This window comes from Aphidius gifuensis, linkage group LG2 (genome assembly GCF_014905175.1).
Source record: "Aphidius gifuensis isolate YNYX2018 linkage group LG2, ASM1490517v1, whole genome shotgun sequence".
Classification (NCBI taxonomy): domain Eukaryota; kingdom Metazoa; phylum Arthropoda; class Insecta; order Hymenoptera; family Braconidae; genus Aphidius; species Aphidius gifuensis.
The window spans coordinates 19,581,190-19,596,841 of record NC_057789.1 but is presented as its reverse complement, the minus strand read 5'-3'; the positions used below and the strand labels follow the sequence as shown (position 1 = coordinate 19,596,841).

Sequence of the window (15,652 nt, the reverse complement as noted above, 5' to 3'; positions counted from 1 at the left end):
TCTGGGCATGATTTAGAGTTGTATGAACTTGTAAAAAGATGGGTGAAGAGGAAAAAAAATATCGAAAAAAAAAAACACCCTAATATACACACATAAATCACTCTCAGTTGTTCCAATTCTTCTACCGATCTTGTACACCATTTCCCTCTACTCGATATAACAGCAGCTGTGAACGAGACACGTCTGACGTTGTGTTTCCTTTTGATGATATTTTCTAGCGCTTTGTATTTATTGATCTTATCTTGATGAGCTTTCCCAAGTTCCGTCTGTTCGCTAGGGACGCAAGCGTCGATAACTATGGCTACTTCTCCTTCAACTGCAAGCAGATCAGGTTTCCGTCAGCCTTCAGACGTTTTGAACTTAGGCTCTTCCTCAACATAAGACCATTTCTTTCCAAGACATCTTGCTAGATAATTCACAACTGCGTTATGGCGTTTTATTCGAGCACCATGAGTTCTGTGGCATTGTTGAACAACGTGATTCAGTGTCTCAGATGCAGGACACCCGGCTCCACATCTTCGATCTATGGTTCTTCCTTGCGTTGTTCTTGCCTTGACTGGTAGCGCATTGATCCTATATTTAATCATATTGATAAAATCTTTACCTGAGACTAACTTTGTTCCTTCAGCGACCCATCTATGTTGTTGGGGCACGAGATTTGATCCTTTCAATGGAGCACCATCAACTGATGAGTGGAGTAATTTCCTCCATCGTTGACTAATTGCCTCCATTGAAGCTATTTGGACTCCTTGATCTTTAAGTCTACAAAAAGGAGCGTCAAGTATTCGAAATCCCCACTAATTATGTGATTATAGTAATTTTATTCTATATTGATGTTTATTAATTTTTTAGATACAAAAAGATATAATGCCAAAATGAGTCAAGAAGGAAATATTTAACGCATATAATTAAGTCTTAATCTTTGACAAAATTTTATACTTGACCCCACCCGGTTCTTCCCAAATAAAATTTAAAGCCTACACACGTCTCGACAACAGAGTTTATGGTATTTTCCAATTATCCATTATTATATATATATATATAATATATATACCCTTCACATTTTATCTAGGCTTAGGACTGGCAGCGTACAATCTTGTTAACTTGTCGGCATGTGTACATATATATTATATATATATATATATATATCTATACATATATATACTTCTTTCGTCAATCAACAATTCAATAATGAATGCGTATGACACAATATGACACGAGCGCCGAATATATATTTTAAATCTAGTTGAATTCAATTACAATGCTAATAAGCTAAGGGTTTAAACTCACGATAAGCCTAGTTTCGCTTGTAAAGCGCACTAGCATGTGTAACAAGTTAGGGCCTAAACTCACGACAAGCTAACGTTTGCTTGTAAAGCGCGCTGAGCACGCGCAACAAGTTGGGTTGTGTCGAACTTCTGAACATGGCCGTCTTAATTCCCATAAAACTAGTAATATGTAGCCATCGTGGTTTTTCTAGTAATTTTACGTGTTGCGCATGCTTAGATCACTCAGAATTACGTCAGCCATGTTTACAAGCAAAAGTTAGCTTGTCGTGCGTTTGAGCTCTAAGACATTAATTTAATATAATTCAAATACTTTTCATAGATTTTCAAAAAAATCACACTTGTCACGCTCTATTCTTGTCTCTTGTATATGAAACTACTATAATAAAGTAGCGAGGTTGTGACTGCGCATACATTTATGTTGAAAGTGAACGACTACTAAATCTCAGTAGATCTGCATTGGTGTGCAAGTCTTTAAATTTTATTTAAGACGAACCGGGCGGGGTCAAGTATAAAATTTTGTCAAAGATTAAGACTTAATTATATGCGTTAAATATTTCCTTCTTGACTCAATTTGGTATTATATCTTTTTGTATCTAAAAAATTAATAAACATCAATATAAAATAAAATTCCTATAATCACATAATTAGTGGGGATTCCGAATACTTGACGCTCCTTTTTGCAAAAAAAACTGTGTTTCTTTTTTTGTTTAGATATCACATCTTTTTGTAAAGTCCTTCAATCATTCGATAGAAAAAACCATAATATTAAAAAGTATATGAAATTACTTGGTACCATTCGTATTAATATTTGTTCGTTTTAAAAAAAAATATGTAAGCATTTTTTGCATTACTTCACCAGTTATTGCTAGCAACGAACAAATTATTAATTTTTATCCAGCTAGTATTCTCGCGGAAATAACTGACAAAATAACTAACTTTATACGTAGAATCCAATCAGCGCCAAATTGGCAAATTTGAGAAGCTCGAGGTACAGGACATATTTTGTCCCATTTCCAATGTACGGAGTTGACTCTGATTTTTTCTAGTCTTCTTGGTAGAACCACAAATGTGAATTTTAGAAGTGGGTATTCCTTTGATTAAGCAATTATCATTTTTACTTCACCATATAAATTTATTGATGTAGAGTAGACTTAAAACAATGATATCATTAATTTTAAGGACTTCAATCTTTCTTAGAATTTTCGTTGATCTAAAACAATCGACACATGTACCAACCCCTTCGTGCCACAATAATAGTGATTGATCAATAAGTTCTTGTAAAGTGAATGTGTTATTTTTATTTGGTATTAAAAGATTTATCATAAATTCGTTCGACAAGGAAACATTTGCATACGAACACGATTCACATTTTTCTAAATGCTTTTGTTGGTAGCTACAATTGTACATTGCTTATGAAAAATGAATAACACCATAGAGCTGTGAAGTCGTAGAGACCAAACGGAGACTCGACTCGTCAGTGAGCGAGAAAACTTACCGGTGAGGGCACTCATTCATGAAGCATAAAGCATTGCAGCAAAAACTTGCGTGTGAACACACCGCTCTAAAATTTAATACACTTGACAACAATGAAAAAATATATAAAATATCGATAATTGATAAAACAATAATAAAATAATATTAATAAGCCAAAAATAACAAAATATAAAATACACTTTATTTAACATGGAGTTACTTCAAAAACAGTTTTTTTTCGAAAATTAAAGGTTTTCTACAATCAAATAACCAATACTCGACATCAATTTTAGGGTGCGAACTCACGACAAGCTAAAATTTCCGCTTGTAAACATAGCGGCTATAAAAATCACTAAAAAGTAACTAAATTTACTAAATTTATCGCGAATCCGTGATTTTAGAACAAGCTTAGTGGTGTCAAGCTTGTTCTGCAGTCACGGAGAGACACCACGAATTTGCAGTTATGGATTATTTACTGTTTACTGAAGTAAATAGTAGTTAATTCAGTGATATTTTAGTGAATTTAGTTACTTTTTGGTTATTTTCATAGCCGCCATGCTTATAAGCGGAAATTTTAGCTTGTCGTGAGTTCACACCCTTACTTTGATTTTTATTGTCAGGATCTTAACATCCATCATAAATGGACATACAGTGGTTTTGAATTTTTCAAAGTTGCAGTTGCAGATGTATTGTCTTTTGGTGTTGGAATTATCAAAACTCTGCTCTTCGTATCTTTTATTATAAAGGTGCAGCCTTTTTAGTTTCAACTCTACCCTTCCAATCCATGATATCTATATAAATAATATATTTTACAATGAATAAATATAATTTATGTTAGAAAATATCACACTAATTATTATCAATAAAATGAATAGATGAACAAATAACATTGTAATCACTATCATCATTAAGAAAAGCGAATTCTTCCATCTTCACTGGATAATGATGCTTGTTTCAAATGTGTTTTCTCAGTTTTAAATAAGTATACTTATATATTCACAGATTCATCACAACCTACGAATGGACAATTTATAGTTTGATAATCTGAGACTTGATGAAAATGTGAATAGTGATAATACAAGTTTGTTTTATTTGCATATTTTTCATCACAGTATTACACAAGTTTCGTTTTCAGTTATTGTCTTAACCAGCTCAATTTTATGAATTCAACTTGTATAAGCATAAAGACTTCTTTTTCCACTAAAAATTTTATTGCACTGGTTACATTTAATTTCATTCTTTTCTTCTATTGTTTTTAATTTGTAAATGTAAATGAATTGTCACCGAAATATCACACAATACAAAATTATAAAATTTACTCAATTACTATATGCATCAATCTATATTGATATTATTTATTTATTGCATTATTATAATATTAATTACCTTGAAAATTAATATCCGAATTTAAACTCAATAAATATGTAATTATGAATATTTTTTATATAATAACATAATAATATATATATATATTCCCAAAAGCACAATAAAAACGAAAAGATATATGAACAAAAGGTTACGTACATCAGCAAACATGTGTATGTTGTATATATTAGCATAATTAGCACGACAGGATTTGCAGGTATGTGAAGTTAGCACATACATTATAGCACAATCAAACCGGACTATATCAGGAGTCACGTGCGAATTATATGCGTTTTTTGTGCTGAATCCGCTATTTTTGTGCGTTTTTTTTGTTTTTCATAATCTGGTTTGATTGTGCTATAATGTATGTGCTAACTTTACAGACCTGAGATTCGCGCCTATATCCCAACAACATATGGCGCGCGCACCATCGATGCGATATTGAATACTATACTGACATATATAAAGGTTTTTTCACACCATCTAAATATGTTAGCGTTCTTGCTCTATAGACCGATGCTTCTGGCAGCTGATTTAGAAATTCAAAAATAAATCCTGTCGTAAATAATTTCGTAAATACAAATATTTCATATTTCTATTTACATATCCTGTAAAAAAAAAACTCATTAAACTTGACGGAAAGAAAAATAAACAATAACAACATGAGACTTGAGAACATAGCTTAAAGTATCATTATTTAATTCGCGCCATCGATGCGATATTGAATACTATACTGACATATATAAAGGTTTTTTCACACCATCCAAATTTGCTAGGTTTCTTGCTCTATAGACCGATGCTCCTGGCAGCTGATTTAGAAATTCGAAAATAAATCCTTTCGTGAATAAAAATATTTTATATTTTTGTTTACATATGATGTAAAAAAAAAAACTCATTAGACTTGATGGAAAGAAAAATAAACAATAACATGTGACTTGGGAACATAGCTTAAAGTATCATTATTTAATTCGCGCCATCGATGCGATATTGGATACTGAAGTAAATATAAAGGTTTCCCACACCATCTACTATTACCTTGCACAATTTTATTTTTATAATGCTGTCACTTGCTCTGGACTTGGAAACCATATTGCTTTGGTTTTATAATGTTTGTCAGAGTGCAGTAAGGTTTTAAATAATCTTCAAGAAAAACGCAATTTCTGAAAATGATTTTGAAGTTTAAAAGAAAAGTATACATCTTAAAAATCTGTTTTTATTTTTTATGAAAACGTTTTAATGGGTGCATTCCTTTAATAAAAATTTTTTTTTCGTTTCGCAATTTCGCCCGGTAATAGCGACTAAAAACTAGAAACAGAAACAACGACAAAAGTGATAAATTTCTCAATGCAATATTCCAGGCTTTACAGTTTACGATAATGTGACAATAACAAACAATCACAACAAGTCAATTTTCTATTTATTTCAGTTTGATATGAACATTAAACAGTTATCTATCTAATAATTGGAAGCCAAAAAAAATAATGTCATGTGCCAGTACTGCCACTACAAGAAACAGCTTTTTCCTATAAAATTTTGGCCGGTATTACAGGGCGGAATTGCAAAACGAAAAAAAATTTTTTATTAAAGGAATGCACCCAATTAATTTATAAGATGATCAGAAGACAAAATATTTTTCACATCAATCAAATAATATATTCCAAAAGGCACAAGAAACAAAGGCACGATAAAGACAAAAGGATGTATAAACAAAAGGTTACGTTTATCAGCAAACATGTGTATGTTGTATATTAGTACATTAGCACACCGGATGAGCAGGATTCGCGCCCATATCCCAACGGCATATAGCGCACGCACCATCGCTGCGATATTGAATACTGTACTGTACTGATATAAATGAAGGTTCTCTCACACCATTCTACTATTATTGCTCAATTTTATATTATAATGTTGGCGAATTGCTCTAGACTTGGAAGCCATAATGCTTTGATTTTATTTTGGTTTTTAATGTTTGTCAGAGTGCCCTGAGTTTTTAAGGAAATATCAAGAAAAACGCAATTTCTGAAATTGATTTTAAAGTTTTAAAAAAAAGTATACGATTAAAAAATCTGATTTTTTTTTTAATAAAAAGTTTGATATTGATTTAATAAAATGATCAGAAGACATAATATATTTATTTGATCAATCATATTTTAAAATAATTTCCTAAGGAATTGAAGGGTTAGGGTTAGCTTTGTGTCGATAATATATAGGCACGGTAGTTAATCTCGTTTTTCCCACTTTTTTTTTTTTTTCTCATACTTGACGCGAGGCGCTACTGTGCCTCTTGATCAATTGATTCCAGTTAAAGACCGCGTCACACTGGTCATTGATTTTCATCCACTTTTTTTTCGTTTTTTCAAAATGAAGAAAGGTGATTATATTAAAAAACATGTACCACCCGAATTCAAGAACATCGTTCAATTGGCCATTGATGAAGCTGTTTCAAACAAAACTATTGATACACTTATGAATAAACAAAATTTGGCTGGTCAAATATTTATATTAATGCATATTCTTACATGGTTAGCCAAATTCGAATTCGTTTCTACATGAAAAAAAAAAAAAAAATAACATTTTTTTACTTACTGTTTGAATAATTTTTGATATTCGCGCGAATAGTTTCCGAATTATCGATATCTTTTCAAAGTTAATGATAATTTTTTCCATAATTGATAATATAATGGAGCTAAGGAAAAGATGTAGCTAAGGAAAAGATGGTCAAATGTCAAGTAAATAGAGAACACGCAATTGCTGGGGGAGAGTCATTAAGTAAAGCTCGGATGCTAGCAGCTTAAGTTATGTTAGAATACCTAAATAAGAATTAATACCTCAAATTTATCTATCTTTTAAATCATACATTCAAAAACAATACCGAAACATTGAAAACAAATAAACTACACATATCATACAATATTTATATACAATTAGTGATACATACATATCAAAAATCTTTACACGATATTATTTCAACATGACGCAGTTACTAGTTTACGAGTTTTCAAATCTATCAAAGTCGATTTCTTAAAAATAATAAATCGACGCTTGTATTCCACTATCCCACAGGCCTCAGTTAACTAAAAAGCAAAATAAAAGAGTCGATATTTTATCAGATAATATCGATATATCGTGAGATATTCAATATCATTTCCCGAACTTGAAACGTGCTGACTAGTATCGGTCTCGGTCTTGGTCAAGTTATCAAGTTATTAAGGTGAAACAATTACGATTGCTGACATGCTGAACCCGGAGAATTTGGTTCTCGGTGAAATAAAAAATCAAATCATTTTTGTATATTTTTGATCAGTAGATCAAATTTTTTTAAAAATTAATATGGAAACAGTAGAAGGTGGCTCTTCTGGGCGAATTCCGGGAATTTGGTTCCCCCCTTTCCCCCTCGTGTGTGTTGTGCATGGGCCCGCATAGGATGCATGGGGTAAAAATAAAATAGCATAGGAGTGAGTGAGAGGTATGTGTGTGAGAGAGAGGTATGTGTGTGAATGTATATAGTATAGAGAGAGGTATGTGTGTGAGGGGGTGTGTAGTATAGGATGAATGAGATTGTAAGGGCGCGTAGTAAAAATGCATGGGTGACGTCACGGGGCAACGGTGAAGTACATATAGAGCATAGGCCGAGCGTAGTATAGAAATAGAATAAGAATAGAGCATAGGTAAGCGTAGTATAGGCATAGAATAAGGAAATCGTACAGGTAGATAGTTTTTTTAGCATAGAATTTTCAGTTGTTTTTTTTTAGTATAGTTTTTTCGGCTTAGTATTTTTAGTATATAGTTTTCAGTAGAGTTTTTTTCGTATAGTTTTTTTGCTTTAGTTTTGAAATACAGGTGTTTAGTTTTATAGTAGGAAAAAGAATAGAGTTTCAAGAAAACATAAATAAAAGTAGTTTTTTTAATATAGTTTTTCTGTTTAGTTTTTTTTAGTATAGTTTTTCGGTGTTAGTTTTGAAATACATGTGTTTAGTTTTATAGTAGGGAAAAAAAAGAATAGAGTTTTAAGAAAACATAGATAAAAGTAGTTTTTTTTAAATATAGTTTTTAGTATAGTTTTCGGAAAATATAAGAATAAAGGAGGTTTTTTTAATATAGTTTTTAGTTTCGTATTCAAATCGTATAAGGGTAGAATAGAAAAAATCATCCCGCTGTTAATTTAGTTTACGAACGACATAAATTTTTCTGAAGTTTAAAATGTTGCTTTTGTTATTTTATTTTTACGACTTGCATGTTTTTCAGATTTCCCTTTAAAAAAGGTAAGTTTTTATTTTAAGATGTTGTATAAGATTTTTTATGAACTGATTTTTTAAAAAAATTTTTGTAGTTTAAAATGTTTCTTTTGTTATTTTATTTTTACGAGTTGCATGTTTTTCAGATTTCCATGCCGAGGGTTAATTTTTTTTCGATAGACTTTTTCTAAATGTTCCTGCTGTTTATTATCTAATTTTACGAGCGACTTGCGATGGGTATTTTCAGATTTTTGTACGTGGAAAAGAGTCATAAAAACAGTGGGTTTTTTTTTTGTATTTAAGTAAGTTTTACCGACAAATTTCTAAAAATTTTAAGATACACCTGTTAGATTTTCTTTGATTTTCTGATTTTCTATTGGCAACATCTTAGCAAAAATGGACCAATTAAAAACGATAAGTATTTATGGTGGTGAGAAAATGGGCCTGACTAAAATTATTTTGACTATCATCCCTGAAAATTTTCACGACAAGTGTCAGTTGTGTTTTCCGGGTCCACTCAGTCACATCTTAACTAAAATAAAAAATGAAACGCGCACTTGAAACCAACGAAGTTGACTTTAGTTGTAAAAAAAAAAAAGTAGGAGATATCCATGATAAAAAATGGATACATGAAATTTATAAATATCCTTAACTGTTGAGTGAGCTGAAAAATTTAAAGTGTACTGTGATTGCCCGCAGATATTGGGTCTCCGGGTTTTTCAAAGATTTCCCCAAAAAAGATAGGGAACTTCATGATTTTATTCGATATAAATTACTCGGTAACCCAACAGATAAACGCTATATAGAAGAGTATCCGGAATTAGAAGTGCAGTTTAAAAACATTATACAAAGAGTTAATGATAAAAGTGAAAAAAGTTCAACACAGTGTGAAGATCTGTCTGAATAATAATAATAATAATAATAATAATAATAATAAAATATATTTTTTATTACAGAACGCAGTACAGATGACAATACTGAAAAAGAGGATCCAGTATTACATATTCGATGCGGGAAACACGGAAAAAAAATGATAGCCGTAGATGATGATGAAGGTAAATATTTTATAAATTAATAAATAAAATTTTAAAATATAAAAATGATAATAATATTAATCATATATATTTTTTGTATGGTAGATGACGTGGTTATATTGAGCCAATCGTCAACGTCTTCGTCAACATCATTGTCATCGGGGTCGTCATCATCGCCATCGGGACCACCCCCGATTATAAACGGAAATAATGTTGCTGAGGAGTATGATAAAAAAAATAAATATCGGGCTGAAGCAGGGTCTTCAAAGCCCCGTGTCGAGAAACTTAAAAATGATCCTGTAGATATTACAGATTTCTGCGTTGACTGCGAGGGATAGCAATGCCCAAATAAAGCAGCAACGCCATATCGCCAATTTTGTAAAGGCTGTCATGAAAAATGGCAGATGGGTGAACAACCACATATCCCACAATCATCACCAATACCCAATCCAATTTTTGAATAACGACAACTTGTAGATGATAGAATAAAATGTTTACAAAACCAAATCCGTGAGCTCGAAGAATCATTAAACAAAACTAAATGTGATCTCTGCTGTGGAGAACCAATTGTAAATGAATTTGGTCATTGTGAACGCTGTGCCCAATTAATAGATAATAATAATAATAATAATAATAATGAATAAATTGTTTGTATGTCTTTTTAACAGGTATTATTGTATCGAAAAAAAAAATATAATGAAAAAATAAATAAATAAATAAATTGTTTTTATGTCTTTTTTTTTTTACAGGTATTATTGTATCGCAAAAAAAAAAATATAAAAAAAACAATAAATAAATAAATAAAAATTTTGTATACCTTTTTCCTTTTGCCTTCTTTTTACAGATATATTTGTTATTGTTAAAAATTTTTCAGGTTACCCATCATATTTTTTGTTTTCTTTTTACAGCTATCAAATATAATTTTGTTTAGAAAAAAAAAAAAAAATCGTTATTTCTTTTGCTATATTTTTTTCACACTAGAGGGCCAGAAAAATTTTCAATTTTGTCGGGTAAAATATTTTACGAAACAGGTGAATTTAGAAAAAAAAAATCAGTTTTGTGGTGACCACTGCAGTGTGAAGATCTTTTTTCAAGTTGTTGCTAAAAAAAATGGAGCGTGTTTTAGATGATGATGTTGGAGTTGATAACAGTGCAGAGTGTGTTTTTTATTGATAGTCTACTCGATGGTAGTTTAACGAACAATATTATAGATCCACGGTTACAACAAGAGCATTTGGATCAGCATTTACGTGTACCACAAGAATCTGAAGTTTTACAACAACAACCTCTTTTGGATGCTGCTGACGATAATTTTATCGATATGGATATAATAAATCGAATCATGCAATCGCCATTACAACAACATCATTTAGGTAAAATTTTACAAACAGGTGGTGGTAGTGATAATAATTTTCAGCGTATAGATATTGTTGATGAAACACAGACATTTGTGGCAAAATATAATTTCAATAAACATTTAATAAATTTTAAAGTGAAAGAAATACCGGAAAATACTGGGTGCATTCCTTTAATAAAAAATTTTTTTTTTTTTTTGCGATTTCGCCCTGTAATACCGACTAAAAACTAGAAACAGAAACAACGATAAAAGTGATAAAATTCTCTATGTATTTCCCCAGACTTACTTCATGACTGCTCAGTGCTCATATTTATTTATATTCTTATGTGACAAATTGATAACAACAAACAGAGAGAAACAGTAACAAGTTTACACAACATGAATAAAAAAATGAATAATAATAACATTTTAGCAATTAATGCTAAAACATGTATTGTTTTAAAAAACGCTGATGACAGTTTGATGTTGGATCCTGATGGCTTGCTTCAAATATATAATAAACTAAGTAAGTACAGTAACATAACCTAATACATGAATTTATGTTGCTTTTTTTTATTTTATTGTTGCTGATCTGAATTTAATTTTTTTCATTTATTCTTGTAGCTGATGAAGTTGTTGGTGTTGATTTAAATGAATATATAATTGAATTATTCAATCTTACTGAATACATAAGTGACAATCAAAAAATTGATAAACCAAGTGATAAAATTAATACATTCAAAAATGTTGACACTGAAGATGAATTTATTGATGAAGAATACTTGGAGGAAGAATACCAGAATGATGATGATGATGGTTATAATAAATGTGATGAATTACAAAGTGTTGAGAGTTCAACAAATCAACCATCAACTGTAAGTGAACAACTTTTTTAAAAACATGCTAGATGGTCAAATTCTGCTGATCTAGCCTTGATTTCTTTATTCAGTGACAATAAAAGTGATTTTTTTGGTACAAAATTTAGAAAAATGGCTGTTTGGCATAAAATTTCAGCTGAACTGGCTGACAGGGGCCATAAATATACTGCTCATCAGTGTAGTGGTCGTTTCTGTCGATTAGACATGAAGTATCATACTAAAAAAGATAACATGAGAAATAAATCTAGTGGTGCAGCAGCTATCAGTTTCAAGTACTTTAATGAATTCGAAGATATTTTTGGCAAAAAGCCAAACATTGACCCAAAATTTTCAATATCTTCTCGTCGACAAGTACCAAAAACGAGTACAGTAACATCATCAACGTTTACAGCAGTATTAACAACACCTCAAGGACAAAATTATCAAGATCATTCACCAACACCAACACATGAACAAGTATCACAACTAAAAGAACAAAATGTGACAGTTCTATCATCACCAGTGACAAAATTAAGTGCAAAAAAAAGGGTAACTCTCGCAGACATATTTCAAAGAGATGTTAATAAGGAGGCTGGTCGTGAGAAACGTCACCAAGAAAAATTGGAATTAAAAAGACAAGCAGCAACCCAATTGACTAGAATGGCTGATATATTGGAAAAAAGACTTAGTAAATAGTTTTTTTAACTAAACATTTTTTGTTTGTTTTATACAATTATTTTGTTTATCTTTCTTTATTTCATTGAAATATGGCTTGTGGTTGCTTGCAAGAAAAATAGTTTAAAGATAAAAAAATAATTAGTTCAACTAAAAATTGTTGAACAATAAACTTGTTGATAAAGTTGCTGGACAAATATATCTATGTAATTTTCGTCTATTAGTGCATGCTGCACCCAGGCACAAACTGATAATTAATATTTTTATAATATAAAATACAATAATATATTTTTTTTATAATCGGTAAACGTAGCCAATTAAAAAATATTATATGGCTTAATTTTTTATCAACGAAATCTTGTAAATGTCATTTTAAGGATAATAACAATAAAAAATCATAATAATTTATCCTTAGAAAATTGATTTATAATATAACTTCCATAAATTTACAATTGGATAATGATTAGTTTTGGTATACTTTCAAAGAATTATATCTTATTTTAAGTCTTGTTACAGGTAAAGTATTACTAGTTATTTTTCTTGGGTCTAGTAATTCATTGTGTTGTAAATTTAATGTTGATAATTCTTTACAATCACTAATTTCTTCAGGTAAATGTTCAAGATGATTATTTGATGTATCTAATGTTGTTTAATTAATTAATTTTGCAGTACCAGCAAGCAATGATTCAATATTATTTACACGTGAACCAAGCATTCAAAAGTTTGTTAGATATTTTATATTGTCTCTAACAAATCCAACACGATTAAGACATAAAAATAACGCTGTTAATGGTATTGATATAGAAACAACATCTGGTAGTTTCAAGACTGTCTTGTTAGCTTCCGAATAAATTAATTCTGATGTTGGGCCACATGTCTTGCATGAATTAGGTGACAAAGTTCATTTTGTCGCTGCAGTCCTCTTATTTGTGTTGCATTTAGATTTAATTCCACCCGTTCTCTCTCTTGATCATTCTCATTACCAATCATGAAGAGATGTCCTTCATTTTCATATTCAAATAGCTGTACTTCTTGATGATCCAAGCAAATGTTATAAAGAACACAACAAGCCAAAATTGTGGATGAAATCAAATTTTCTCGAGTCATATCCAAAAACTTTAATCGTCGAAAACGTCCAAATAAAAGAGCCCAAGCTCTTTCAATGACGGCACGTTGGCGAGCATGTGCTGTATTGAAACGAGTTTGATGCTCTGTTAAGTTTCCTCGGTTGATAAAGGGTGGAATGCACCAATCAAGAACTGGATAAGCTTTGTCACCAAGAATGTATTCATTGTCATCAAAAAATTCAGCTCTATTCGCCATAACATCATGATAGATAGGTAAATTCCTGAATATCCTAGTGTCACTCACTGATCCAGGCCACCCAGTGTAAATATCAATAAATTTTAAGTTAGAATCACTTATTCCTTGAACTGTGTAGGCAGTAAAAAATTTTCGTGTAACATAAACTTCCCTGTCCACTGATGGTGCTTTTATTTGCACAGATGCTCCATCAATTGCACCAATAACATTTGGAAGTCCAGCAACTGCTTCAAATGCAGCACTAATTTCTCGACGACATGCTCGTGTAGGCCAAGCAATTATGTGATGTGCAATGTTGGTCAACGCATTTGTAACTCGTTGAACACATCGCCATAAAGTTGATTCTCTCAACCCAAATCGATCAGCAACAGATCTAAATAAAATTTAAAGGGTTCTAACATAAACATGATTCACGTACAAATGAATAACAAGTTTCCTGGTGGAAATATTACTCCGGCATTAGTCCGTTTTTGGCCCATTGGCGGAGAAATTACTCCAGCATCAATTTCATGCCGGAGTAATTTCTCCGGCATTGATCTTATGCTGGAGCGATTTTTACGTCATTGATGTCATGCCGGAGAAAGCCTGAGTAATGGCAGAAAAATATTTCTACCAAGAATAGCCTAAAATTTAGTAATACCTATAACATTCTGGTGTAGCTAGAAGCCAAATTGTTGCCGGCAACTGTTTACGAACAGGTGTAATTGGCCTACCTAGATCGACTTCTTCATCGGGTGTAGCTATCATTGGCCCAATTCGTTCTTCTATAGCTGCAAAGGCTTCTATAGTCACTCGAAAATGGGCTTGGAACCGTTCATAAGAATATCGAGGCACATAATACTCAACATAATTTCAAATACGCACTACTGGCTCATTATATCTAGCAATAAGACCCAACCACATCATCATGTCATCATCCTCTTCATCATTTTCACTACTCGTTGAAGAATCACTGCTAAATATTGCTTGGTACGAAGGCTGTATACCATTAACAATAAGTAAAGCGGCTTCTCCAATTTCATCCTAAAGTCAAATAGTTTATAAAATTTTATTAAACAATAATAACAGATAACAGATACATATGCCATATTCAATGAGTATTTTTACCATTATGATTATCAAATACCGTAGAATTATTTATTGATTATATTTATAAACTTTAACAATAAATTTACTCCAAATTTTTTTTGTTTATTTCAGTTTTGTTTATAAACATCAGACAGTCATTTAGGTTATTCCTTTAATAATAGAAGCCAAAAAAAATAATGTCATGTGCCAGTACTGCCACTACAAGAAACAGCTTTTTCCTATAAAATTTTAGTCGGTATTACAGGGGGAAATCGCAAAAAAAAAAAAAAAATTTTATTAAAGGAATGCACCCACTGTAGTTGAAACATGGATTGAAGAAGCATTTGCAGAAGTATACAAGCTGATCAGAAATTATTCAAATAATGCGCGTGATCGAGTTATTCTCAGTTTCAAAACCCCTTCTATGAACTCTGAGGCGCATACTCACTTGACACCTGCCAATAATTTTACATTTGAACGGTTATGGGAGATTGTAAGTAGCATTTGTAAAAGTAATGATCCAGTGCAAGCCAACGATCTATTTACTATTGACTTGGTTGTATTAAAATCAACGACTGGTGGTAGTGTCCCGCACAAAGTGGTACAAATGGCTCGTGGTGCTCTGGAACTGAACCACGATAATCTATATTTATGTTTGCCACGTTCTATTGTAACGTGTTTATCAATAAGAAAAAAAAAAAGAACTATAGTTGCTGGTAAAAAGCTGGGTCTCGAACTTTGTCAAAAAGCTAACATTAGTGTGCCCCCTGGCGGGTGTGGGATCAATGAAATAATTTTATTTCAAAATTATTTAGTTACTGAATCTGCCGCATTAGTTATCTGGAATTTCGATATTAATGATAGTCATACAATTTTTTTTGATGGTAAAAAAACTTTACTCAATCGTGGTGTTTCGCGTGAAAATATGAAAATTTTGAATATTGTGTATTATCCTGATGACAAAAATTTCGCACCTATAAAATATATGCATGTATTT

At 31.3% G+C, this 15,652-nt stretch overlaps 1 protein-coding gene across 1 annotated transcript; it reads right to left on the bottom strand.

Moving 5' to 3' along the window:
• Positions 1 to 13,116: 13,116 nt before the first annotated feature.
• On the bottom strand, positions 13,117 to 14,151 carry LOC122850482 (protein ALP1-like). The gene is made up of 2 exons (XM_044149623.1): positions 14,147 to 14,151; positions 13,117 to 13,960 (listed from the first exon to the last, which is right to left on the bottom strand). Exons 1-2 carry the CDS (start codon positions 14,149 to 14,151, stop codon positions 13,117 to 13,119), a joined length of 849 nt encoding a protein of 282 aa, XP_044005558.1.
• Between the last annotated feature and the right edge of the window lie 1,501 nt (positions 14,152 to 15,652).